Source organism: Struthio camelus, chromosome 1 (genome assembly GCF_040807025.1).
Source record: "Struthio camelus isolate bStrCam1 chromosome 1, bStrCam1.hap1, whole genome shotgun sequence".
NCBI lineage: Eukaryota > Metazoa > Chordata > Aves > Struthioniformes > Struthionidae > Struthio > Struthio camelus.
This window is the reverse complement of record NC_090942.1, coordinates 91,136,281-91,163,747: the sequence shown is the minus strand read 5'-3', so window position 1 is coordinate 91,163,747 and position 27,467 is coordinate 91,136,281. Positions and strand designations below refer to the sequence as shown.

At 45.7% G+C, this 27,467-nt stretch overlaps 3 protein-coding genes across 7 annotated transcripts in view; 2 read left to right on the top strand and 1 right to left on the bottom strand.

The window, feature by feature from the left end:
• CASR (calcium sensing receptor) overlaps positions 1 to 6,195 on the top strand; it is a 76,607-nt gene extending 70,412 nt beyond the window's left edge. Inside the window, exon 7 of the mRNA XM_068931015.1 lies at positions 2,757 to 6,195. Within this exon, the coding sequence (XP_068787116.1) occupies positions 2,757 to 4,207 (1,451 nt within the window). The 3' untranslated portion in view covers positions 4,208 to 6,195. The remainder of the gene's footprint in view (positions 1 to 2,756) is intronic.
• Positions 6,196 to 7,230: 1,035 nt separating this feature from the next.
• LOC104150741 (cystatin-B) lies at positions 7,231 to 13,948 on the top strand. The gene is made up of 3 exons (XM_068931103.1): positions 7,231 to 7,954; positions 12,364 to 12,465; positions 13,172 to 13,948. Exons 1-3 carry the CDS (start codon positions 7,889 to 7,891, stop codon positions 13,298 to 13,300), a joined length of 297 nt encoding a protein of 98 aa, XP_068787204.1. The 5' UTR covers positions 7,231 to 7,888; the 3' UTR covers positions 13,301 to 13,948.
• A 3,269-nt stretch (positions 13,949 to 17,217) lies between these two features.
• Positions 17,218 to 27,316, bottom strand: LOC104150694 (cystatin-A). 5 transcript variants are annotated; one of them, XM_068931101.1, is made up of 4 exons: positions 27,223 to 27,316; positions 23,162 to 23,262; positions 19,804 to 19,905; positions 17,218 to 17,437 (listed from the first exon to the last, which is right to left on the bottom strand). In XM_068931101.1, the coding sequence occupies exons 2-4, from the start codon at positions 23,225 to 23,227 to the stop codon at positions 17,309 to 17,311; spliced, it is 297 nt and encodes a 98-aa protein (XP_068787202.1). In that variant the 5' UTR covers positions 23,228 to 23,262; positions 27,223 to 27,316; the 3' UTR covers positions 17,218 to 17,308. The 5 variants fall into 5 exon arrangements, with proteins under 5 accessions (XP_068787202.1, XP_068787201.1, XP_068787199.1 ...); XM_068931100.1 differs by lacking the exon at positions 27,223 to 27,316 and adding an exon at positions 23,541 to 23,614; XM_068931098.1 differs by lacking the exon at positions 27,223 to 27,316 and adding an exon at positions 23,368 to 23,609.
• Between the last annotated feature and the right edge of the window lie 151 nt (positions 27,317 to 27,467).

Genomic DNA, 27,467 nt, shown 5'->3' with positions numbered 1-27,467 from the left:
CTCTGCAGTGCTGAGCTACAGTCCCACAAAACAGCCCGCATGGACACCTGCACGAAGGTGGGCCAGATCCTCTTCTTGGGAATCTTTTACCAACTCCATGTTAGTGGAGTTATTAATTTGACCAAAGTTGCCAAAGTCACAGTCCAAACAGGTGCCCCACTCCTCCAAAGAACAGGCACAGGACAGGCAGTGACGGTATAAATGACCCCTTTTGCTGTGCCCTGCTCTGCCAGGGAGCTTCACAGAAAGCCTGGAGGGACTTTCTCTGAAAAGCATATATGAAAGTTGAGTCCCATGGTCCTCAGGTCCTGTCTTCTGCTAAGTCTGCTTGTCACTGCGGCTCTGAATTAGGAAAAGGCAGAGAAATTGAAAAGGATTTGCATGTAGGAAGGCTCTCATGCAGCCACAAGAAAATTCCATTGCACTGTAGCAATAGCTTTTGTTACAAAAATGTGGAGGAAGGAGATCCCTACCCGGATCCTAAACTCTGTAGTTATCTGTCTGCCTCCATCTTTTCCTCATGTTGTCAGGGTTTTATTTCATGCTTTATGAAGAAATAAAGTCCCACTCCATCTCTGAATTCACAAGCAGAGAGGAGTACTTCCCTTTATGGGGTCACCAACCACAGCTTCTCTTGGATAAGGACACTACAAGCAACCAGAATCTCTAGGTCATATCAAACACCCATGGACATCTTTTTAGTTGGCTTCAGTGGGAGCCCAAATCAAGCCAGTCAGGTTCTGCAGTGGAGGGACACCTCAGTTTTAGAGATGGATACAAAATTCTGAATTTCCAACACCATTAGTGCTTCCTTAGTGTCGGGCATCTCCAAATTAACAAAGGCAAGTAAATTCTTGCAGAACAGCAGGCTCCTCTGCACTGCTGAATGGTCAGGATCTCCTCACACCCTCACCTCACACTGGTCCCGGCACATGCTGCAGATCTTACTTGAGGTGAAAACCTCAGTAAGCTGAATGCAAGACTTTCATAGTTGTTCCTCTTTGAGAGGATCTGATTTTCATCCTATCAGACAGAAATGATAATTTTTTTAAGAAGAATATATAGTACTACAAGGTGCTTGGGGTAGCATTTTTGAATTAGATAGCAGCAATTCTGGTAATTTATAATAGGGGTCTTTTGATGCTTTTCACAAGATTTTGGGAGCTGGCACTGGTGTGCTGGCGAAATTTGGGGTAGGAGGGTGCAGGAGACTGCATTCTGCTGTTTTACAGTCAGCCTCATCAAGCTGAGACTGCGATGCTACCAAAGGAGACAATCTCTCCAGCCCTCTCCCAGCTGTTTGTTCCCATCTTTTGTCCAGTAGCAATGGTGGTACTTGTGTACCATAGAACGAGTTGGATCAGGGCTCTGGTCTGCCTGAAAACAAAACTAATTTTTGGCAGGTTTAGCCTCCAACTGGAACAAGAAGTTGCATGAGCACTAGTACTGACACAAATGTGGGGCAGGAATGGGCAGCCTCAGAGGAGGAGGGGGATTTGGATTAGCATGGTCTCTAGTCAGCTCTAGACAACAGTGAAACCACTTTTTTAGGATGCAGTGCATAATAGCTACCCCCTTCTGTGGCAGAGGTGGGTGTATTTCCTGGTAATATGAAGTTAGCTCTGCTATCTTGCATGTAGTTTGCAATAGCCTTCTAGGTGAAAGGCTCAAAAATAAAAATGACTGCATGAAAGTAAATGAAAGACTTGTGGTGATAGGAGCTTCTGACTGCACTTTTACACCTAGTGCAAATTTTTGACATGAACAGTGAGACAACCAGGCATTGGGAGAGCAGCGTCATGTCTGATGACAGATGCTTCTTCCAAAGACCTCTCCAGAATGAGAGCTTGGGATACTCTGCCTTCATTAGCCAGTAACCTTCCCATAAATACTGCTCTCAGCCTCTTTCCACCACCATCAAGGGAGCCATGACCCTCACCACTGGAGCACACGATCTGTTTCGGTTAGAGAAGATGTGCAGTAGGTGCAGGTTCTCACCTTTTGATCGTGGCAGCCAAAGAAGACAGATATTTCCAGCCCAATAGGCTCTAACTAGTTTCCTGTAGAGGAAAGAGATGGAGGCATCAAATTCCCCTCTGCAAGGGTCAGCGGTAGGCTTTGCTGGGTGTAGGGAGAGCAATATTGTTAAGACACGTCTTCCCGTAATGTTCCTAATTGAAATGAGAGTATGGTTGGAGTCAAGGGCATTGCCTGCTTTCCAGGGATGAACAATTTAAACACTTCTAAGATTCACATCTTTGGAGTATGAAATAAGCTCCCAAAGCACTTAAGGACACAAGCACATTTTTAATTTTCCCTGTAACAGAGACAGGCAGGATGTTTCAAATGATGATGGAAGAGTGAGAGGTATGAAGACTGAGAGAAGTAGATGATAAAAATGAAGGAACAAAAAACAGCAAGGGACAGAGCCTGTGTAATAGCTGATAGTAATCAAACACGCAAAGTTTTGCCAAGAAATTGATCCGAAAAGCCAGAGTGCAGGGGAAGGACTTTTTTTAAGCTGGCATTAAATGTCTTTTGTGTTTTGCTACGTAGACCGTGGGGACTGGTTGTTTCATGGTAACGCACTCCTAGATCTGAGAGGCCAGTATCTGATACTGGGAACCCACAGGCACCAGAAGGAAACACCCTCTGTATTTAAGATGAAGGCTTGTGTGCAGCCCCCATTTATCTCATCCCTCATTTCGACCTCTCATTCTAACAAACATCCTCTCTCCCTGTCACTTACTTTTCAGATGCAAGTGCTTGTGACAAATGCCCTGAGGATTACTGGTCCAATGAGAACCATACATCCTGCATCCCCAAGCAGATAGAGTTCCTCTCCTGGACAGAGCCCTTTGGGATCGCCCTGACTCTCTTTGCTGTGCTAGGAATTTTCCTGACTTCTTTTGTCCTGGGTGTTTTCACCAAATTTCGCAATACTCCCATTGTCAAGGCCACGAATCGTGAGCTGTCCTACCTCCTCCTCTTCTCCTTGCTGTGCTGCTTTTCCAGCTCGTTGTTCTTCATTGGTGAACCCCAGGACTGGACTTGCCGTCTGCGGCAGCCAGCCTTCGGCATCAGCTTTGTCCTCTGCATCTCCTGCATCCTGGTGAAAACCAACCGTGTCCTGCTTGTCTTTGAGGCAAAGATCCCCACGAGCCTCCACCGCAAGTGGTGGGGGCTCAATCTCCAGTTCCTCCTGGTCTTCTTGTGCACATTTGTGCAGATTGTCATCTGTGTGATTTGGCTGTACACGGCGCCCCCATCCAGTTACCGGAACCATGACCTAGAGGATGAAATTATCTTCATTACCTGCCATGAAGGCTCTCTGATGGCCCTTGGCTTCCTCATTGGCTACACCTGCCTCCTGGCAGCCATCTGCTTTTTCTTTGCCTTCAAGTCTCGAAAGCTACCTGAGAACTTCAACGAGGCCAAGTTCATCACCTTCAGCATGCTGATCTTCTTCATCGTCTGGATCTCCTTCATCCCTGCTTACGCCAGCACATACGGCAAGTTTGTCTCTGCTGTGGAGGTGATTGCGATATTGGCTGCCAGCTTTGGGCTCCTGGCCTGCATCTTCTTCAACAAAGTCTACATCATCCTCTTCAAGCCTTCCCGCAACACAATAGAAGAGGTGCGCTGCAGTACAGCCGCCCATGCTTTCAAAGTGGCCGCCAGGGCCACACTGAGACGGAGCAATGTGTCACGCAAGCGCTCCAACAGCCTGGGGGGCTCTACTGGCTCCACCCCTTCCTCCTCCATCAGCAGCAAGAGCAACCATGAAGACCCTTTCCCTCTACCGGCCTCCGCAGAGCGGCAGCGCCAGCAGCAGCGTGGGTGTAAGCAAAAAGTCAGCTTCGGGAGCGGCACGGTCACCCTGTCGCTAAGCTTCGAGGAGCCACAGAAGAATGCCGTGGCCAACAGGACCACGAAGCGCAGGAACTCCCTGGAAGCGCAGAACAGCGATGATAGCCTGATGCGGCACCGGGCCCTGCTGCCCCTGCAGAACAGCGAGTCCCTCAGCGCAGAGCCCAGCTTTCGGGCAGCTTCCAGCCCGGAGTCCAGCTCACAGGAGTCAGTGGTGGGAGACACAAAAGAAGAAGTACCAGGCCCCGAGGAGGAGCTTTCCCTGCCATCGGCTAACTCTCGAAATTTCATAGGCACTGGAAGTGGCTCTGTCACAGAGAACACGGTACATTCCTAACGAAAGAAGACCATGAAAACCACACCAGTCCCCAAGAGGAACTTGCTCACCTCTTGCTTCTGATTGGGAAAGACAACAAAGATACACATCTGTGACACAGCCCCACCACAGTTTATTGTTAGTGCTGGTAGGGTAACACACATGCCTCCAGAGGAAGGACTGTCTGAAGCCTGTGTCTGGGGACCCTGGAACTGAAACTGCATTTGCTTTATTGAAATCAGGACATCTTGGAAGGACAAGTGAAGATGGGCTCTGGTGGGGTTTAAGCAGAACTCTGCATGCTGCCTTGCCTCTGTAATCTTTTCCTGCCGGACTGCAACTCAGCTGACTGTGGGAGGCAATTAGGCAATTCCACTATACTCTGCTTTTACACTTATGTACATTATTTCTCTTTCCCACTATGTATAATAGTCCCTCTTTATCCAGTATATGTGATCTGTAACCATGTTCGTCAGGACTCTCCGCTCTACAAAAGCAAGATATACAGTTTCACTTGGGGAACACACGGTCATGGGGAAAATAAAAAAGCCCCCAACATCCTGCATGCTGTGTACAGCCAAGGGTGTGAACATGTAAAGTATTTAATGTGACAGAGCGCCCTGCTATTTATATTTAGTAATGTCCCAATCTCTCCTTTCTTCCCGCGAGCGGGAGCAGCAGGAAATACTAGACAATGCTCTTCATAGACTCCGTTACATTAGACCAAGCTACTAGGTTCCTACTGGTTTCTTCCAGCTGAGGTAGCTTCACCTCCAGCCTGACTGCTTTGGTGGAGGGGGAGAACAGCTTGTCATATCCTCCAGGAGAATGCTGCGAGAGCACAATGAGATGTATCCATGATTGATTATGTCACTAGTAGTTGTACGCTTAATGACGTGTTGCTGTTGTAATATTCCACGTGGCATACATGGCTAAACTTTTCACACCATAGTCAGTGTTGTGCTTTGCCATATTAATCTGCCTCACATCTACACATAGTATTGCGCTAGTCGTGACAATACTGGTGGGCTTGAGACAAAGCAAATGAAACAAGATGAAATGGAGGAGTTAAAAGATGTAGAAATATCCCCCCAAAAGTGATAATATGACTGCAAGGAAAGATAAATATTTGGAGCGCGCATGCTGGTAGATGACTGGATGAGGAAGACACATACAGGCCTGGGCTCTGAGACATGCACACTGATAAATGAGTAAATAAATGAGTAAATTGGGTATGTTTTGGCTCCTACAGGGCATCAGATGTCCAGGAGTTTTACTGGAGATGCCTAGGGTAAGTATTTCCCTCCTGGCCCACCTTGAAGAGAGGGCACCTAGTGCACTACATCTGAAGAGTAAGGTCTTCAGAAGAGAACACGTTCCTCTTGGTGCTTGTCTTACTCCCCCAAAAGCAGACATGAGTGCTCTTAGTTTTGCAAGGGTTTTTTTTTTTTTGCCTGGTTCTTCTCCATCCATACTGGAAAAGTTGGAAGTAAGAGTCAGTAGTAGAGATTTTTTTGTAGCTTGATGAGAGAAAGAGTGGCCCAAGAAAGCTTGGAAGGAGAGGGTGGGGTTACGCTGCAGAATTTATTTCCCTCTTCCCAGATGCCATGTGCAAGCACAAGTAGCTGGCATGAAAATGCCAGTTCCACCTCTCATCACACATGAACGTAGTCTAGAGCCCTGCAGAAAGCTATACAGGCCTGCAGCCTCGTGTGAGCAGAGTCCACAGGACCAGGTGAATGCCTTGGGGAGACTACCACAATTCTCTGTTTTTGCTTGGTTGTTCTTTTGCCAGGGCAGGCAAATAAAACTTACAGGTCACATTACTGCATAAAAATTTTGTTTTGCCACCTCCACTTGTTGTTGATAAGGAAGAGGAGTTGTGGCTTAGGAGAGTGCAGTGGAAGTTCGGAATCTCTAGGAGCATGATAGTAAGACAATTTCCTTCAACCCTTTTGTTGATTTGTTACATTCACCTTGCAATGGACTAAAATTTTATTTACTGCATATAACTGCATGAACCAGTCCAACTTTAATAGTATGACCTGCCAATTACAATATTTGATTAAAATTTTTGTGTGGCAGGTTGAAAAAAAAGTTTGAAAACACAAATCATTGTGGCCACACCTTTGGACATCAGATTCCACCCCTGAACCCAGTGAGAGCTGCTCATTGCTCCTGCAAAATCAAGTTGCTGAACGTGGCCTACGTCCTCAATTCAGAACACCTAGTTTAGACCCAGGGCTTCTTGAGTTTAAATGAGTGCACGGAGATGGCCACGAGGTGGCGGAAATACCTTTTTAAAAAAATAGTTGTCTATGGCCCAAACACTTCAAAAAGTTCAGTAGCCAAATAGTTTTACCGTTATCAGTCATTCATCACTGCTACAGGCCAAACTTGACACCAGAGTCGTCTCTGAAGCTGACAGCACTGAAAGCATAGATGCTCTAAATGAATTAAATGAGGAAGGCACAGGATATAAACTGAAGACTATACACAAAAACAAACACCATGAAAACCAAAAGGTCACCAGTGGCTGCCCTCTTTTCCAAACTTGGCACTATTCACAGGCTGGCAGGAGTACGATATTCACCACCTATGCACTCAGTCAATAATGTTGACATTTATTTCTAAAGTTTTGGGTGTTTTTAATTCTTTACATCTACATTAAAAAGATGGGGGGAGGGGGGTGCCCCGATGCATGATGAGGCTTCCACAGCTGCCAAATTTTATAGTGACAAATCAGCCCGTGCTCAGTTTGCGGATGAAGCCCCATCTGCTGCCAAAGCACGCTCAGCCAGCGCTGCAGGCCTCCTCAGGCCACAGATTGTGGAGACCCACTGCCTGCAACTCCTTGCAGTGGAGCACAGCTAAACACAAGGGAAGCTCAGAGGAAGAGGACCCTCTTTATAAAGGTGATGTGCAAGCAGACTTCTGCCATTCAGCATGCAGTACCCACTGCTGATGAATCTAGCTGTTAAATTTGCCATCTTAACCAAGGGGAGTAGGAAAAGGCTTTTTTTTTTCTTTCTTTCTTAAGGATCTGGCCATTCAAATCAGGGAGAAGCCAACATTTCGTTAGAGCGCTGAACATGCAGGCTAAAATCTCACCAGGGAGTTTCTCTCATTAGGTCCAGGTGTTGGCTAATCCACCCTCGTCTTTCGTTGCCCTGAGGAGCAGCAAAATCGAGCTGGAAGGTGCAATGCTGAAACGGCGAAGCAGAGAGAGTCCCAGCGACGGAAACTCTCCATGCTGCTAGAGCACACCCAACACGCAGGTGATGGACGCTGGAAGAAGTAATATACTAGGGAAAGGAAGAAGCAGCAAAGGCGAACAGCGTTGCCAGCAGCTGCTCCCATCCGGGGCTGTGAGCAACGGGCCACCCGCCCTCGCCAAGGCCTGAGCATAGCTCATCCTGCAGGCAGCTTTCACCTGCAAGTCTTTGCTGTTGGTTTTTTCTCTTCCTTTGCCTAGCGCTCTACAGCGTTTCCCGAGATGGGAGGTTTTCGGCGAAGCCCGGAGAAAGCTGGCCTCGCCGTTTCGTACGAGAGGGTATTTAAAAAAAAAAAAAAAAAACCAACAACACACGCACACACACACCCTACCCTGCTCTACCATTTTCCCGCTGTTACCGCCTCCCCGCGCCCGCGGCGCAGCCGACAAAGGGCCGGGCGGGGCCGAGCAGAGAGGCGGCCGCCGCCATGTTGTGCGGAGGACCCTCAGCGGCGCGGGCGGCCACCGCCGAGACGCAGCAACTGGCGGACGAGGTGAGGGGGGCCGCGGCGGGAGCCGGGGAAGGGGGGCGCCCGGGCGCCCCCTGCGCCGAGGCGGCGGGCGCGATGGCAACGTCCCCAGACGGCTTTATAGCACTGACACTCCCCCCCCCTTCCCCGCCGCGGTGTGCCCACGGCTCTACGCAGTGTCTCCTCCAAGCACACGTTTCCTTTGCCGTTCGGGCGTCCTTCCTGTGTAAACAGAGAGCGGCAAGACTGCGGTTGTAGGTTTAAATTCACTGCTTTGGGGGCTGCATCCCCGTGGCGGGGCGTGCAGGGTGTTCAGCCGTTGCTGGAGCCCGCCGTACACAAAGGAGCTGCCCCTCCCCCGCCCCTTCCCTGGGAAGCCGGGGGCTGACAAACGGCCGAAACGTCCTGGGTAGTTCTTAACGGTTGGGAAGCCGTCGCTGCGCCGGCTCGGTCTCTGCTAGCGGTCTTCCGAGAGAGCAAGCCCGAGATTGCAAGAGGAAGTTTTCGCAGCGTTTGGAGAGCGCCGTTGAGTGCCTCATTAGGTACTCGGCAGCTCTGTTCCTGCTTGTGCAAACTGATGTAGTATCTAGCAGTAATTTTAGCACGATGTGATCCGTCTGCTTCCCGAGGTGTAACGTTTGAGCTCCTAAAAGGTCTGTTTCCTTTCTCAAGAGGAAACAGGGCCTGGCAGAAGGAGCTCCCTCTCTCATGAAGGCTAAACCTCTTTTGGGGGGAGCAAATAGGCAAGAAAATATCTCTTGTTATTTCACAAAGCAGAATTCAGCTCTAAAAACTGGCAATTCCAAATATTGGTGCTCGTTATTGCATCTTAAATTGCTGTCCATGCTAATGGAACACGGGCGTTTGCTCTAAAAGTGACTATGTACAAGTGAGTTCTGCTTTCAAAACATACGGCCTTGTGTCAGTTGTGTGTAATAACCCTGAAGTGCCTTCTGCTTTTTCCTTTTATCATCTAGGGTTTGTCACACCAATTAAGAAAGATTAAGGACAAGTTGTAGCTTCTTGCGCTCTTTATCATCGCCCAGATTTGCCAGACCACAGCAGTTTCCACGCACGTACAAAACGCCCAAAGACAGCAGGACTGCGCAGTAGTCATTGAAATTAAAGTTTAGTTTGTAGAATGTGATGATGTTGCCTAAAAAGAGATGTATAACTTTTAAACACTAAGCTGAGCTTGCAGTACCGAGTACAGGATTGAGAATTGCTGAGGGATTGACAATTATTATTCTGCTCTGAAGAGGCCTGAGTGTTGTGTTAGAGATAAGGCTAGTGTGCAATTAACGTTGCACATGGGCTGAGAACTAGACTTCTTTAAAAACCTGGATTTCTGTTCTGTGGCAGGCTGCAGTGCTTCAGTAACCCAAAAACAGGATGAAGAGTAACAACCAAAGCAAACCAATTGGATTCAGAAGTGATGGAATTTGCTGAAAACCTGGCATTTTCATTTAAAACTAAATACTTCAAAGTTTGTCCAGTTTGTTTTGACTGCTCTTTTAAATTATTTTATTTAATGAAACATACATGGGAATCCTCAAAACTTAAATTCGCCTGTGGAATAGTATGCTCAGCTGGATACAGACTATGTCGAAAATGTTCTTTTTGTTAAATGAAGATAGGAGTTCTTGAATTATTTTGTTTGCTTAAAATCTAATCTTTTTGGAGATTTGTTAAGAGCCTGCCAAGTTTGCTCACCACAGATACATTTCCTGTGGCTGCTTTTCCAGTTATCATCTCCATCGGATTGTTTCCTAAAGACAGTGTAATGCTGAACAGTGGTCAAACTCATAGCCCTGGCAAGTAGTGCTGCTTGCCCAGAGGCAAGCAGCATATGCAGGTAAGCACCATATGCAGGTAAAGCATATGGAACAGCAGGACAGGCTTCCCTTCAACAGTGTCCCTGGCTTGAGAGTCTTCTAGGAGCTGTCTCTCTAAGGCAAGGATCGCAGCCCAGGCCTCTTCAGCCTTTGGAGGTTACTCAGGGTGAATTTTAACCACCTATCTTTTAGTGACTGCTCTGAGAGCGAGCAAGCAGGCTGTGCAGGACACCGCAGAGCCTTCGGGACACAATAATTTTCAGTCCTGTGATTGAATCGCAGATTCTTCAGGTGTGAAGGGGCCGCTCCTTCTGCTCAAAGCAGAGTCAGCTCTGAGAGCAGACCAGGCTGCTCAGGCCTTCACCCAGCTGGCTCTTGAAAACCTCCAAGGATGGAAACTGCACAACTTCCCTGAGCAACCTGTCCTCATGGGAAAAAGCTTTTCCTTATATACAGACAGACCTTCCAATTTCAATTTATGACCACTGTGTCTCATCCTTCTGCCATGGCCCTCTGTAAAGAGCCTGGCTCGGTCTTCTCAGTAACCTGTCGCCACTGGGAGGCTTTCCTGCAAGCCTTCTCCCCTCCTGGCTGAGGCGGGTGGAAATTGGACGCATGATTCCCGACATGCTTAACAAGTGCCAAGTAAAGGGCAGCAATCGCTTGCCCCTGCCTTCTGGCTGCACTCGTGCCGATGCAGCCTGGTATGCTGTTATTACTGGGGTGCACCGCTGGCTCAGGTTTAGTGCACTGTCCCCCAGCACCCCCAGATCTAGCACTGGGTCATTCACTAGCACAGCAGGTTGATAGCAGTTCTTGCAGGGAGCATTTCTCTCTGGGCTCTCCCTCTCCGCCCCCGCCAAGGATGCCCTTTTGTCACGGGCTGGGACGAGTCATTGCCATGTGACTCTGAGCTGGCTGCAGTCATGGAGCCCAGTGTTCAGCTTTCTGGTGGAGGTAGAAAATATGCTGAGCCAGGCTGTTTCCCAAACTCAAAAAAAAAAAAAAAAAACAACCTTGCACAGCACCTAGGATTGCTAAGGGAGTGAGGGACAGCAGAGGGCCAGCGATAATACCTCTTGTTCCCCTCTACCCCTTTCTTAAAATTTGTGATAGTAACTCTCTTGACAGGCACTGAGCTTACTTCCTCCCTCTTGTGAGTCCCAGTGGGAGGACTGAATTGCTGTGCTTTCTCCGGCTGCACCCTTCCATGCAAAGGTTTTGGGTTCGCTTGGATTTCTGTATAGCACAAATCTTACAGAAGAAAGCATTTAAATGGCATATGCTTACTTTTGAAGTACTGCTCCTAACCTGGAAGAAGCATAGAGGTATGACCTCTGAGAGAGGATATATGGTATGATCCTGGCTCCCAGGGACGGGATGGATGGCTAGTGCCTCGTCCTGCATCTTCTCAGTAGTGGGGAGGGAAAGGCCTGAGAACAGATCCCGTCGGAAGAATTGTTTCTGTTCCTACTTCATTGTTTCCTGGAGCACCTGAGAGTTTTCCCCCAAGGCAGTGGATGGCATGCAGGCAGGATGGCAAATATATTAATTCCCCTTGATTTATGAAGGAAGGGAAATAGCACAATATATCTAGAAAGAGAAAATCTGCTTGCTGCTCTTCCTGTTGTACTGGGAGTGGAGGGAGAGCTGCATAATGGTGTACTGCAGGAGGGAAGGCCTTCTGGGGAGCACTGAGCTTGCAGCAAGGACTCCAAGACTACTTCTTATTACCCTTGTAAACGAAGCTTGAAATCTTCTGCTTTCCTGACCAAGAATTTTACAGTAGAGCCGTGATGTTCTAGAGAGCCAAATGTGGGGAAAGAAGAGCTGGAACTCATATGAGTTCATGTCTCCCTCTGGGCAAGTTATTTTGACTTCTTGAGCGCTGATTTTTATACTCTGGAAGCTGGGAATGAGAACTCAGAAGGCTTTATCGTTCAGTTATTATTTCGAAAATATTTGGAGTTTGAAAACACTACAGACTACAGTATCACATGTTGGAAGAACTGTCAAAGCAGTGTTATAAAACCTCAGACTTGTGTGTCTTGCTTTTAAAGCTTTATTTGCATACTTGTCTGTTCTATAATGCTGCTTCTGTAATAGCTTGTTCTGAATTTGGGCATGTGAACATAGAATTCTTCTGTGCTGAAGAAAGCCATTTTTGTCAGGGTGAACATTGTGTTTTCATTAGTTTTTTTAAAGAGAAGTTTATAAAGTCTTGTATGTGTAGGTATCAAACCACTTTACGTTTGTTGATAAATATACAGGACAGAAAGGGAAGCTGAGACATGGAGAGAGGAAGTCATTTATCAAAATATATCTTCCGGAGTACCCAGGCAGTTCTCAAATAGAGGCTTAGTTTCAGTCTGTGAGGACTGACTCACGCTGCTGTCTTGGCTTTGCTGCCTGTCTGGATTTCTGGCCTTGCTTTAATATAGGTCTCTGTGTTATCCATTTTGATCTTTTAGTAACTCTGAAAAGTAGAAACTCAGCAGTTTAGAAACCTGAATGGTACTGAGGCAATGGTGTTGCGGGCCTTAAGTCCTAAATACTTGAATTTTGCATCAGTCTTAAATAACCTTTTGTTTTCTTAAGGTGAAGCCCCAGCTAGAAGAAAAAGAAGGGAAAATCTTTGATGTCTTCACTGCAGTGGAGTTTAAAACACAGGTGGTTGCTGGAACAAATTACTTCATCAAGGTACAGGGCAGTGGGGAATGGGATCCCATTTTTTAACAAGTATAATATTATGATTTTTTCTCTTTAGTTACTTACCTACCCAAGAATGCTTGTGATTTCATCTTAATAAGAAAAAACGTGTGCAACAGCTCCCACTGCCTGTCTCCCTACCTGGATTATATGGAGATAAAGTTTAGAATACTGCTCTATTTCCATAATGATTTTTACTCTTGAGTATTTTGTGAAATTTAGTTTGGGGGGATAATTATGCATCCGTGATGTTCAGCACTAATATTGCATTAAGTGAAATCCAGGCGTGTAAAGATAGTGAGTGATGCCTCAAACCTTCTCTGACTCTGCCTGTAGTCATGTCACACAAAAGAACAAGCAACTGTGATCAAAGCATTTAAGTGCTTATTGTGCCAGATCAGATTAGAGCATTTTGTGGGTGTTGAATGTATTAACCACCTCTCTGCAACTCTGATTCCCTAGCTGTACGTTCCCTGTCTCAGGCATAGGGAGGATTAACAGGCTTAGAAGAATTAAGTGATCTTTCCATAAAGCCATGACTCCTCATGTTCTTCAAAACAAGGCCACATCTTCTGAGGTGATGGTTTTCCTCACTGCCTTTCTGCTTCTCCATCCTGAAAACACACCAATCCAAACCATTCCTCCTGCTGAAAGCTGCTGGGATTCCGCAGAGCTCACTGTTTTTCTTACCTTTCAGGTCCATGTTGGCAATGATGAGTTTGTGCACCTGCGAGTGTTCAGAAGCCTTCCTCACGAGAATAAGCCACTCAGCCTTCACAGTTACCAGAGCAGCAAGACTAAGCATGATGAACTGACATATTTCTAGCAAGCTTATCTTGTGCATTTTCCTAATGGCCACTTATGTGCATTTTCTGTAGGCTGCAACACGTTGACCCTTGTGCAAGCGAGGACAAGAATTTGTCTCTTTGTAAAGCTAATGCTGGAAAAAAACTATTTCTTATCTGCATTTTCCCCAGTGTGCAGTATCTAAATGAGGGCCATAGCTCTCCTTTCACCTACACTAATGCAACTTGACTAGAATACTGTGCCTGAGTTAAGTTTGTGGACTTCCCTGGTCTGTAAATTGCAAGGGGAATCTTATTAGCATTCATGTATCTGCAGCAAGGAGCAAGAGGAAAACCTGCATCTTCCCTGTGCCATTTTGCCAGAATGAATGTATGTGTAGATTTAAATTGGTCCATGTTTTTATTTCAAGGACCTAAAGACAGGGAGACTTGTGCAGGAGCAGATCTGAAAGCATGAAAAAGAGGAGGAGTGTAGCCTTGAAACAAACATTCCTTTGGTTATCATGTTTATCTTCTGGCAGCAGTAGGATATAATGTCCAGCAGAGGGTGTATGAGTTGAAAAATTGCTTATTTTCTGATTCCTAAGGAAAAGTCCTGGAGAGAAAGTTAAAGTGGGCAATGTATCTGCATAAATAACAATAAATACTTCTATTGAGTTTAGACTGTATTTTGACTGGTGTTTCACTGTTTTATTTGCTGCTTTTCAGTACTGGTTATTGTCTTGCTCAGAGTTTTTCACAAAATCGCAGAATCACAGAATGGTTGAGGTTGGAAGGGACCTCTGGAGATCATCCAGTCCAACCTCCCTGCTCAAGCAGGGTCCTCTAGAGCATATTTCCCAGGATCGCATCCAGGCGGGTTTTGAATATCTCCAGCGAAGGAGACTCCACCACCTCTCTGGGCAACCTGGTCCAGGGCTCTGTCACCCTCACAGGGAAGAATTTTTTCCTCATGTGCAGATGGAACTTCCTGTGGTTCAGTTTGTGCCCGTTGCCTCTTGTCCTGTCGCTGGGCACCACTGAGAAGAGTCTGGCCCCATCCTCTTGACACCCCCCCTTCAGATAGTTGTACACATTGATCAGATCCCCCCCCCCCCTCAGTCTTCTCTTCTCCAGGCTAAACAGGCCCAGCTCTCTCAGCCTTTCTTCACAGGAGAGATGCTCCAGGCCCCTCATCATCCTAGTAGCCCTCCGCTGGACTCTCTCCAGTAGTGCCATGTCTCTCTTGTACTGGGGAGCCCAGAATTGGACACAGTACTCCAGGTGAGGCCTCCCCAGGGCTGAGTAGAGGGCCATGAGCCTTTCTCATATTCCAGGTACCTTTATGTTTATGTTCTAATTAGAAATACTTCCTTTGACTGTGGTGAGGGACATGAAGGGCAACAAGACAGGCTTCTACAGGTGTATCAGGAGCAAGGGGAAGATTAGGGAAAATGTAGGGCCCCCCACCCTGCTAAATAGGGCAGGGGACATGGTGACAAAGGACATAGAAAAGGCCAAAATACTCGATGCTTTCTTTGCCTTAGCCTTTACTGGTAAGACTTGCCTGCAGCAATCCAAGGTCCCTAAGAGCAGAGGGAAGGTCTGGAAAAAGGACAATTTGGCAGAGTAGGATGAGATTAGGGACCATTTAAACAAACTCGACATACACAAGTTTGCAGAGAAGGACCTAGTGGTCCCAGTTCCCAACAATTCGAACACGGGCTGGCAATGCACCTTTGTGGCAGAGAAGGCCAACGGTATCCAGGCTGCATCAGGAAGAGCATTGCCAACAGATCAAGGGCAAGTGATCCTTCCCCTCTACTCAGCCCTGGTGAGGCCACAGCTGGAGTGCTGGGCCCAGTTCTAGGCTCCCCAGTACAAGAGAAATGTGGACATACAAGCTAAGGGCCATGACAATGACGGGATTGACACATCTGACATGAGGCTGAAAGCAAGATGATTGCTGAGCCTTGAGAAAAGAAAGCCAGAGGGTGGGGGGAGAGGGCTAAGAAGAATAAGCTAGACTCCTCTCAGTGGTGCTCAGTGAAAGGACAAGAGGAAATAGCCACAAATTGAAATAACATAAATTCCATTTACACATAAGGTTATTTAAAAAAAAAAAAAAAAAAAAACCCACTGCTGCTGTGCACAAAGGTTGCTCATAGACATTGTGTCAGCTCCATCCATGGTGACAGTCAACCATCTGACTGGGCATGGTCCTTTTAGCAAGCTGTTTGCTCCTGCATTCAACTTGGCCAGGGGGTGGGGGGGGAAGGGTTGCTGGACTACATAAGCACCAGCAGGCCCTTCTGCCCACAACCATTAGCCTGTGATGCTGCGTAAGCATTACTGATTATACTTGTTCAGTTTTGTTTTTTTTTTTTAAGGTTGGAAAAATTTTGAACTTTGCCTTGTAAGTGGGTTTTTTTTTTTTTGTTTCCATGAAGTCTGAACTCTGAGGAGAAACAGCCTGTATTCTATAAGCCCCTTTTGTACAGCCTTAGTCCCATACTGAAGAAACTAGAAGCAGCTTTGGTAAGAGTGGGTGGGGGTGAATTCATGCATGTGTTATTGGCCATGGAGACGGTATTTTGGTGGGCTTGTTGCAGATTTACTCTATGGGCATATGTAACTAGCCTTGCTTAGGAGGAGGCTGTTGTGCCTCCAAAGTGATTATTAAAGGGCTTAAGGTCCCTCAAACTACTTCCTCAGCATATGTCCTTTTGCACACATTAGCACAACCTACCCTCCCCCAAATGTGGACCAAAGGAAGAGACTGATGTCAGGCTTATTATGTACTTCTCCTTTTGCGAAGTTTAAAAAAAAAAGTGTTTTTTGGAGATGAGAAGGGAGGCATTTTTTGATGCTGGAAACTCCCCGCACTGAAGCCTTTTCAAGGTTCAAAAGCTGACTGCCAACACCAAAAGCTATTTGGTGAAGATAGATTTAAGCTCATGCTGATGTTGCCACACTTACTTACGGTATCGCAAAGATTTTTTTTTTATCATTGGACTGCAGGTTTCAGCTCGTGGAAACCATTAGACTCTCCAGAGGTGGACTATTCCCAAAGTCACAGGAGGCCACAGGCTATCTCCACACGCTGAAGACTTCATGCAGACAAATGGGGGGGCAACCTCTTTCTAGGCACCCTATACCTGTGACACTGCCATTCCCACCCTTCAGTATAGCAGCAAAAACATGAATACAAGCAAGGTATTCAACAAAACTCTTTCAGCATTTAGTGTCTTAAACCTGAGCCCTACCTACCTCCTTGGTTTGGATTGTACTGCAAGTAATTCACAGGTCCCTAGCAGCAGCTCAGGTAAGAAGAAAGTGTTTCTGTTGTGATTTTGGGCTTACCCTCTACCTTCCTCAACTTGGAGCTCAGCTGAAGATTGCTCTCATAACAGGCAGCTGATGCTACAAAAAAGCATGCACTCTGCAAGTCTCTGACAAAACATTCTCTCACCAGGATGGTTGTTTCTTGCTCCAAGGGCTGAACGTTGGGATAGCGCTTCTTCTGTTGAGGCTGGAGGCCCCTCTCCTGCTGCTACCTCAAGTAGCTACACCAGTGAAGCTGTATTTAGAGGGGGTCCAACTTTTGGCTTCTCAGCTCCCCTCTGCAGAAATAACATGTCTCACACGCTTACTGAAAAGCGGCCAGTGGGCTTGCATTTAGTGCACTTAGAGCAACTCCCAGAAGACACCTCAGCCATGTGCTAAGGTATGCGGCCTGTCTTAGGCCTAAAGCACTCTCACAGCAGGCCCAAGTTTTGTCCTTAAAGCATGCCTGGCAGCACTTTGGAAAGAGAAACTGCAAAGGGTGCACTCCCCCTTATAGCTAAGGTGCCTCAGGGGGCAGAAGCAGCTTTGACTCTTATATCTCAGCACAAGACACCTCAGACCCCATCCACGCTTTAGCCAGACAGCACGTGACAGGCAAGAGAGGAACAAAAAGCTTTCAAAACTTTTTATTGGCACGCTTTTACTGACAGAGGCCGAATCCACATGACTTGCAGAAGCGAGGAGCCACGTCCCACTGTTTCTCAGAAGTAGGTCAGAGGATCATCTCTGGTTTTGCCAGTCTGATAACTGACCAGGCTGGGACCTTGGTTCTCATGAGGAAGGCCCTGAAACACCCTGAGGTGGACATACATGGTATCAGAAACCTGGACCTAAAAACCAAAACAATGGGAAAGTAAGGATCATGGGTGAAGCAGCTTCAAACAAAAGCATGCTCTTAAATACTTGGAGAAATATTTCTCAGGAGCTTAACTGTAGGCATGTCTCAATTTTTTCTTCAACATCTCTTAACCCAGGTCTGGATGGAGGTGGCAGAAACTGCATCTGTAGAGAACTGAATAGAAACCTAAAGACTGACATGAAAAGAAAATGAATAGGACTGCCTAGATATGGAAGCACCAGAACTAACAACAGGAGAAAGATGTTGATGGCACCCTGATTAAGGTCGTCAAGATCCCAGCACATCAGTCTGCAACTTCTCAGGATACTCGGAGCATGAGACAAAAGACGATGAACTAATCCTGACGACTCAGAAGTGAGACCAGATGCAGAGACAGTGTCAACTCCTAGAGAAGACATATCCAAAACCAGCAAATGGTCCTAAGAACAAACCTAGAGAAGCAGTTACAACTTGATAGCCAGCATCCGTATTCATCTTCCAGTATTACTGCAAACATATTGGTGCCCGGACAGACAACTTTACGTGTTTCTTGGTGGCTATGGGGGGGGGGGGGGTATGAGCATGAGCGACTGAATTGATTAACAAAAAAAAACTCACCTTCCCCTCCAGAAAGTTCTCACACAGGGTACTAGATTGTAGCAAATCTTTATTACCTACATACAGAGCCAAGCACAATGGACACTAAACTCTCACTGTGTGAGGTAAGTAGCATGCAGCATTAAGAGAAAATTTTATGCCTTCGGCTCTTAGGCACCATGCTGCAGCCATCAGAAAGCATGGCACTATGTTTGTCTTGATAGGGATTACATCGCAGCTGTAAGCTCATTTGGGAAATACTGGTGATCTGGAAAATTCTGAAGTATAAAAGAATGAATCTTGTGACAGTAAAGCTCATTCCAGTTAATGCTAAAAATGAAGAAAGCTGCAGGGAGCGGGTAGGGAATGTGATACTGGTAAACCGTGCTGGACTTGTTTCCTGTCACTTGCAAGATTGGGAAAGAAGAGAGAAACAATCAGTTACAAGGGCTAGAAATGTTTTTCTTCTAAGTTAGGTAACATATCAATCATCATTTTTGAGTAGTTCAATCAAGAGGCTGAGCATGAATAGCTGGAGAACTAGTATTTTGCACACGTAATTGCCTAGGCCACCAGTACAATAGCACCAGGTGTGGCTTCTGGCTCTGCTGCAGCCTTTCTGTAAATTGTTACTCTTCATGACTCAGTTCGAAGGTGAAGACAAGCCTCACAGGTACTGAATCATTCATGTGAGTGAGACCCAGACTGGCCATATAATAGGTAGTCCGTTAGTAAAATTTCCTGAGGCCCACAGAATGCAGAAATAACTGTGGAAAGTTATCTGAAGGAGGCACCCAGGAAAGAAGGTTTGGCAGGGTTGGCCTCCCTGGGATCAAGGAAGCAAGAGCAGTGCAGAACATCTGCTCATCATGGCTGTCTGCAGAATTACTGCTCACCAAACCCTACCTGCCAACTTCTGCAACAGCAAAATACAGAGCCCTCTCAAGGGAACGCGTTGTACCAGGTGGACGTCTGTAAAAACTCTCAGGGGTTGTGTTACAGCGGTCACATGCAACGCTTACTCTACTTAAGGAAAGGCAGCCTGCCAGTAAGTAGTGTTTCCTGGTCTTACTTTCTGGTTGAAAAACATGCCCAGCAATCTCTTAAGTGCTGCTTCTCTCAGTAAACTGCTCAAATCCAAGGGTAAGGTTTTCAGGCAGAGGATGCACGGTGCCAGAGGGCCCCAAATGAAGCATTAACCATTTCCCCACAGAATGAAAAAGATACAGAAGGAACTAGCAGGCAGACCACACCTCTGCAGCAGACAATACAGAACCAAGAGGTCAAGTACAGGCTTGTATGCAAAACCGGTTAGTAGCGTGTGGGATGCTTAAGTCAGATTTAAAAGATTCACTCTAATTTGCCATTAGAACCTCAGGCTGACCTCAGACTGATCACAATGAACACAATGTTTCCTTTCAAGGCAAAGTAGCAGCTCTTCCACTGCCTCTGTGGAAAGCAGAGTTAAGGCCAGTTCAGATAATTCAAGCCAATAAGACAGTCAATAGTCTTTCAAGAGAGATGATCCTAAAAAGGTTACCACTCACATCTCAAAAAGCACAGCACATGCTCCTAAGTTTTGCTATTCCTGTCTTATAGTAGTGACCAACAGAGGAGTTTTACAACCATCTGGAGATAGTCCTTAACTCTAGGCACATCAGAGGGCTTTCTACTACACCTGCTTCTTTTTTTTTTTTGGTATGAGCCAATGTGCAAGTCACATATGGGAGTGATTTCTACTTAAACCATGTATGTACAGACCTTAATGAAGTAGTTTGTTCCAGCAACAACCTGAGTCCTATATGCTATGGCTTGAAAGGTGCCATATGTTTCATTTACCCTGCTTTCAAATTGTGGCTTCACCTGTAAAAAGAAAGGGGGAAAAAGGGTTAGCAGGCTGGTACTAAGGCTTTCCTTTCACATCCACCACCCTTAATTTTCAGCTTCCTCAAATAAAGACATACACGTCCTTAATAACAAACTCAGCAGAATCAAAATAATTCAGTTTACACCAAAACCTCCAGCCCATTTCAAGCATTGCCTCCAGCCTCCTTTAAAATTCTGTCAGAATTAGGCTTCCTAGTAGTTCAGCCAGATAACTTGCAGAAAAATCTCTCTCCTGCTCAGTGCAGGGAAACCACTGACTGGTGCCCTTTCAATTTTTTGTCAAAGGCACCAAGTACCAAACCATATTGCCTGCAGGGTATGTCTTGTGCCAAGCACACCATTACTCAGTAATGGAAGACACCTCAAGCCTGGAACCCCTGAGCTTGTGCCAGTCGGTCCAGGAAGCTGCAGGTCCCTGCTGTGTTTCACAGCCTCAGAGCTGTGCTTGAGCTGTTTATTGCAAGTTCTGTAAGAAAAAAAAATATTAAACTGGTTTTTTGAGAGTACTGAGGCAACCAACTGATAAGGTTGCTCCTGAAAGTTGTTGAAGCCTTGCAGATGAAGCTGTAATTCAAGCTAAGTATGCCATTAAACATCTAGAACTGCATAACACACAAACTGTAACAGTCATAGTGGTCCAGAATTGGATTAGGTACTTCTGTCTCCTAAAGCAGATGTAGGACCTTGAAAGGACGAGGCAAAGTCAACCCCAGAACTGCATAAACATCATCAGTCCTTCACTACGTAGCAGCTGCAGCTAATGTAGTTCAAGAAGAAACAATACTCTGTGCTGACAGTACTTACAGCGCAGGGAGATGTATTTATGCACAGTACCCAGCTTAAGCCCTGGAGACCTTAAAAAAAATGTACACTTACAGACTCTTTACACACCTATTAAAAAGGTGTAGAAGTTTCTGCTGAATTGCACGAGTGTAAGCGAAGTTTAGGTTCACTGGCAATCACAGTGGCCCTAGCTTCTCAGAGATCAAATATTCCTACAAATACTAGACTGCAACGGCAAGAGGGAGGCAGGCAACTGTGAGCACGGGTGGAAGTCTAGCCAGGTGTCTACGGCACCAGGATCTATGCACCAGTGAATGTTTTACTATAGCATCTTGCATCCGATTACATGAATTCCCAGTAGAAATGTGTCTACAACAAATGTAACCAGAAAACTTCTCTCTGGCATCTAGAAAGCATGAATACACTCTTGCAAGCTGGGTATCAGCCCCTCCTCTACATGACACACACGCTAATGACCTGACGCAGGTCAGATGCAAACCAGAAGTTGGGCAGATCAGGGCATCGCTATTCAGCAGCCTGCTCAGGTAGTCCCTGGGAGGGGTTGGGCAGCATGTTAGCACTTCCCATCACAGGGAAGTTTCACAGCAAAACACAGAATAATTGATCTTGTTCCCAGAACTTCCGCTTCCCACTCGCCGTCACTCCTCAGACATTTCTTCATACCAGCCAACTCTCAGGAAGCAACACGCAGATCAACAATTTCTGAACAGCCAGTAATTTTCCAATACCTTCAATTCACCATCCTGAGGCTTTTCATAACCTCTTACTCTATTCATTTACTAAAGTAATGGCCAAGAGCTCTTTGCTCTTCTTCCACACTAATGAAGCAGGTTCCACACAGCTCCTATCCCAGGATCAGCCAGTTATACTTTCAGCTCAGCACTACTAACTCTAGCAAACAAGGAAACTCCGATTTCCAACGCTCTTCCAGCTGACAGAGTCTGTAGGCTTCTAGAAATGTAAATTAACCATATGCAAGTTAACTGTGGCATCTTTGGGTACTTATTATTCCTGTCTCAGAACAAAACAAAGTCAGTTCTCCCTCTCTCCTGACTTACGAGCTCTCCCACCTCTGACCACTTGTTATTTGTTGACTGAGTCTTTAGTAAGATCAGGCATGCAGACAGTACCTTAACCAAATAGAAAATATAACACTCCTCAGCTCATATCCAACAGCTCGTTAAACCTCAAACATTCCCCAGTTTATAGGCAACAGCTGTAATACAAGGGAACTGAACAAATAACACGTTCCCTAGGTCACTGAGAATTAGACTAGAGACAAGGTAAAGGTGCAAGTAAATGATTCCATAATTCCAAGAGCAGATAGACCTTGGGCATCCCAGGGTTTGCACATGCTCTTCACAACTTTGTTCACGTGAATTGCTCCTCCTCTTAGCAGAGGATAAAATCCTACAGAATTGCATCTCCTGAAGTGTAGTACTTCTCTGGCTGGAAGCGTAAGGGGATTGCCCCACCACGGGGCCTGAAGTGTAGTACTTCTCTGGCTGGAAGCGTAAGGGGATTGCCCCACCACGGGGCCTGAAGTGTAGTACTTCTCTGGCTGGAAGCGTAAGGGGATTGCCCCACCACGGGGCTTTAATTAGCTGCACTCTGCATGGTTGCCAAAGAGGGAAGAGCTCATCTTCCAGAGTTGGGAGGATGAAGGGGACGGCAGGGGTGGTGGAGAGAACAGGCAAGGGAGACAAAAGGAGACGTCCCATCTCACACTGTGCCCCTCCCACTCCTCAGGATGCATTTCGTACCATTTAATAAGTGCTGCATTGCAGGATGTTATAGGATCTGCACATGTGGTCCACACAGCTGCTTCCACAACAGCCCCACTGACCACCATGGCAGCTGAACTCATCCTGCCTGCTTGTACTCAGCTCACCCTTCCCTGCTGGCTCACCAGAAGCCCTTGCATCACATCTGTGACTCTCGAAAATACCAGATGCCAGCAAAGAAAATGCCAGTTATCCATGTCCTGCAAGCGTCTTTGTTTCTCGTGCATCCTACCACATGGCTTGTCCTAATCAGGTTCTTCACTGAAGAATTAATTCTATCAGGTATAACCCCCTCCCTTCAAATGTTATCGCCCTTAACTTCAAACAAGTGACTCCACTGCTGGCTTGATAGAGCTAGTCTTTGAACTACATGCAAATGTTAACTGAAGGTAGCCAGTACGATGCCTGGCTACGGACAAGGACAAGAGAGAGAAATGGTTTACCTCTGTGTTACTGGTAAAGTTCCTGCATCAAGTGCTGACAAAACACTGGCAATCAAGAGGACTCCCATTTTCAGCCCTAGCTTCTTCAGTTTAAACACTAGTTCAGTGTCACTACCTGGTCTCTCAATCTTTGCACAAGCTTCGGGACTTGTCCCCTGCACACACAGACTGTTCTTCATCTTTAGATATGTTGCAACTCACCTGGTGAACAATATGCTGGACTTCTGGGGTAGCAGGCTTGGTGTCAGATAAGCCCCCAGGCATCATGGTGGCAAATAACCTCTTCAAAACGACCGGCAGTTCTGAGGAGGGAAGTTCAGAGCAGTCTGAGCAGAGTCACCAGGCATCTCCTGTACTTATATATATATGCATACATGTGTCATGAAATCACATGACTTGTAACTTACAGAGCCTACCATTACTGGAAAAAAGAGAAAATGCGGAAAATAGGAAAAAAACAACAATATGAAGCATGGCTATTAGTAGTAAATGAAAAAAAAAAAACCACTTTAAAATCTTATGGTGCATATAGAGTCTCCACGTCAATAAGAAAAGCAAACAACAATCTCCAGCCACCCACATCTAAGATAGATGGTTCAGGCTGAAACTAGAACCTCTCGACTCACCACCCATGCACAGATGACTGGTCTGTGTGCTTAGGAAAGGGATCAAAGTCACACCCAGCATTTCCCAACACCATTCAAGATTGGATGAAAGTATGTGGCAATTTCTTTAGTGCAGCTCCTATTCAACTTGAAAATGTATTTTCTCAATATCCTTCAAAGCAGGAGGCAGCAGAAGATTGCTTTTTACTTTCAATTACTTTACTTTCCTCTGCCTGACCTGAAAGGTGTTGAGGCATTGATCAGTCCCACTACTCCTCTTGCCTGTTTTAGGCAAACACCAGTACCAGCAGGGAGAAAATTCCTATCTTAGCTTCAGGTAAGTATTGCAGATAAGCTAATTCTGTTCCTTGCCCATCAAACATACGGTTGCATTCAGACAATCATGTTAGCGATTGAATATGGAGTACTATTTCCATTCTTTTTGAAAACCCAGCGCCAATTTGCTGGAAGAGAAAATACTATCTACCTGTTTTCCTATCCCTCTCACTGCAGTCGCTGAGGGCACGAGGAAGCTTCTCTAATTTCAAAGTACTCAGCAGTGACACACTGCTAAAATATGTAACATGTAGAAAGTATGTGTACATTCTGCATAAGCAGTCACAGACACTTGACAGTCATATGCATGACCATATATGAACATATATAGCTCAAACACGCTGCCTGCTGCAGAAAGGGTAGCAACTGCTAGCAGCCCTGGCTGGTAAGGGAGAGCTAATGCTTCAGGACAAAATAAAGACTGCCTTCCCTTTCATAGTCCTGCCATTCCCTTCTCCAGCAAAGGGGATGAATGTTGTTCCAGAGCACGGAGGAACAGCAACAGACCAAAACATTTTTGGTCCCTGGGGGTGGGCACACATGAAGGAGTGAAGTGAGAACATGTGCAGAGCACTGGCCATGGACAGCACTTCTGGAATTAACATTAGAGAACCAGCCATAAGCAAGCGAGGTCATAGCCCCAGCAATGGTGATTGTATAGCTCAGACGTATCTGTGTATCAGTAGCACAGATCAGCTTAGGGACCCTCCTCATAGAGGACAAGTGATGCAACAGACTGGAAACAAGTACTTCATATCTAACTTCAAGGCCTGTTCTTGGTACAAAGGGCTTGGGATTGGGAAACTAAGGCCGATGGGGCACTAGAGCTAACAGGATATAGGTCCAGGCAATACGTAGCATGCTGCTGCTAAGAACATTGCAGAATTTCCCAAACTTGGGAAACAGTGTCATGTGAGTGAATGAAAGGCATTTGAAGAAAATCAGTGGTCATGACATAATATTTTTCTGAATAAAGTGAAAAACATCCCCAGTTCTTGCAACTCAGGGGAGTGCGTTAAAGCTGGAAGTCTGCCATTTTCACTGAATTTACCACTCTGGACGAGTTCGTCCTCAAGGCCCAGTTCACGGAGTTAATGACAACTCAAGCAGATGAGCTCAACTGCCTTCTTATGCACACACCACTGCTGAATCACTCGAGTGATCAATCTCCCATGCTCCTACCCGTGCATCTTATTCACACAGCAGGAGAGGGGATCTAACCAACTGGAAGAGCCAGCTCACCTTACTAAGGCACAGAAGCCACAGAATACACCCAACAAACATGCAGCATCAGTGCTGAACCAGGCCTTTTTACAAATGTCTCCACTCGCTGGGACGCAGATCACACTAACTCACCAGGGAAGAGATGCTGAAAAGACACTCAGGTTAGTGTCTTGCTGCTGGTTAGTGAGAAACTTGCTGAGTACAAAGGCTAGGAGAGGTAAAATTACAATCTCAGGAAGATTCTAGGAGGGAAAACACTAATGTTTGGAAATCATCCATTAAACTCTGCATTTCTGGGCATGTTGGTTTTTACTTCAGAGTCTGAGAACTTTGTTTTCAGAATGCCCAGAATTGTCCAGAAGGAAAATACAAACCAACATTAAGTGTTAGCAACCTGAAGCTGAAGTTTTCACATGCAAATCATTCTGTTTTCTTTCTGTGGGAGTCCTAACGTTTGTCCCAAAACTCAGTGACACTTCTAAGATTGGAAGGTAGTACTCCACTGCACACACAGTTCATGAAGTCACTTTGAAATGCTGACATCTCGCAAAATTGCTATCAAAGATGGTCAGTGGCACGGGATACGGAAAACGTCAATTAGTTATAAGTCTCACAATGACAGTTAGTAAACAAGAAGATGAAGATGCTAGATACATGCAAATGTTTTAAGTGCATAAAGCCAATCCTAATCTAAACCTCTCTCCATTAAGCTTTGGCTGGAATGAAACAGCATTTGGAACACTGCCTAACATCCTGTATTATCAGCAACTATTTATAAGGAATCCTATAACAACATATGTCTGTTTGTACATTCCTGTATTGTATTTCTGTGAAATAAGACTCTGAATTTATGAATATTGTGATCTATGTACAAGTCTCATTGGGAATTTGGGCCTTAGCCTGCACGCTTGCTACCTTCGACCTTAGAGATCCCAAATGCATAGGCACCATGTGAACCAATTTCCCCAAATCAGTCTCATTTTTGCACTGAGTGTGCATGCAGCTTCTGGTCACAAGCCAAAGCCCTACCTTAGCGTTTTGTTACGTGTAATCAGTCCATCTTCTGGTTTGGCAGTGACAACACATGCGATCACGACTGGATGAAAATAACAACACAGTCTGCACTGAATTTCAAGAGCTGCTAAAGGAGAGCAGCCCTCCTTCTACAGATTGAGGAGCTAAATAAACATCAGAGTAACACCAGCCTCGACTTTCAGTATGCTAGTCTGCAAACAAAGGCTTCTATCCCAATGTCCACCCAGATTTCAAGAGCTTTTTAACATTGAACATCAGCTAGAGAGACAGATAGAAACCTGAACTTCAGCAGCAGAAAGTTGTGTTTCACCTAGCATTAAAATTACAGCGTCAAAACCTAGTGTTAAGCTAGCGTGAAAAATCATCAAAAGTTCAAGCCTATACTGAGCTTACAGAATCAGTTAAGCCTCCTCTTCTTCTCAGCCTGCTCCAAGACAACCAAATTCTATCCTTAAAAGATTTCTAAAAAGATTTTGGATATCCTTAAAAGTTATTTCCTAAAAAGATTTTAACAGTCTTGAGCGCCTAAAGGCTGCAGAAGAAGAGAGCACTAAGCACCAGAAAAAACCCTCTTCCCAGTTCACAAAAGGAAACAAGAAGTATATGTTCATGATGGCTTTCTACCCCAGCACAGGGACAAGCCATTGTCCCTGTTGTGTAAAATTGTTAAAGTGCCTTAACTTGAAGAAGTAAAGTTAGAGCCAGCAAAAGAGGTGAAATCCTGCTATTTGTGGGGTCCTTTATTTGATATACATGACATCAAGCAGTCCACTTATCTTGAGGCTACTTTGATGATGATAGGAATAATAAAGTTGAAGCAGGATTCAACCATAACTAGGCATGATCCTAGAATGGACAGGGGTCACTCCATACAGAGAATATTTTATCTGCCTTTATTTAGTACAGCCCACAGCTCAGACTCGTATCAATTCCACTTAAATACCGTCACAAATCATCCCGCTTCTCGAACAAATGTTAAATACTCAAAAATTAGCAAAGCCTTCTCCTCCTTCCCTTCCTTCCCTGTTCCCCAAAGCACAGCATGCAATTTCAGCTACTCACCTTAATGTTCCACTAAGTTCAACAGCAAGAGATTCAAACAGCCTCTCATCCATGTGATGTGTCATATACTGTTAAGAGATACCCCTCTGTGCTCAGAGCAAACAAGACAGTAATTCAACTTCTTAGTACAACCCTCTGCATACAAGCTGCTCCGTACACAGCATGAAGAGGGGATGTTTGGGACTTAGGAGTCTTTATATAGAAAAACTTCTGACACCATAAGAAGGTGTGTATAGATCTACTTG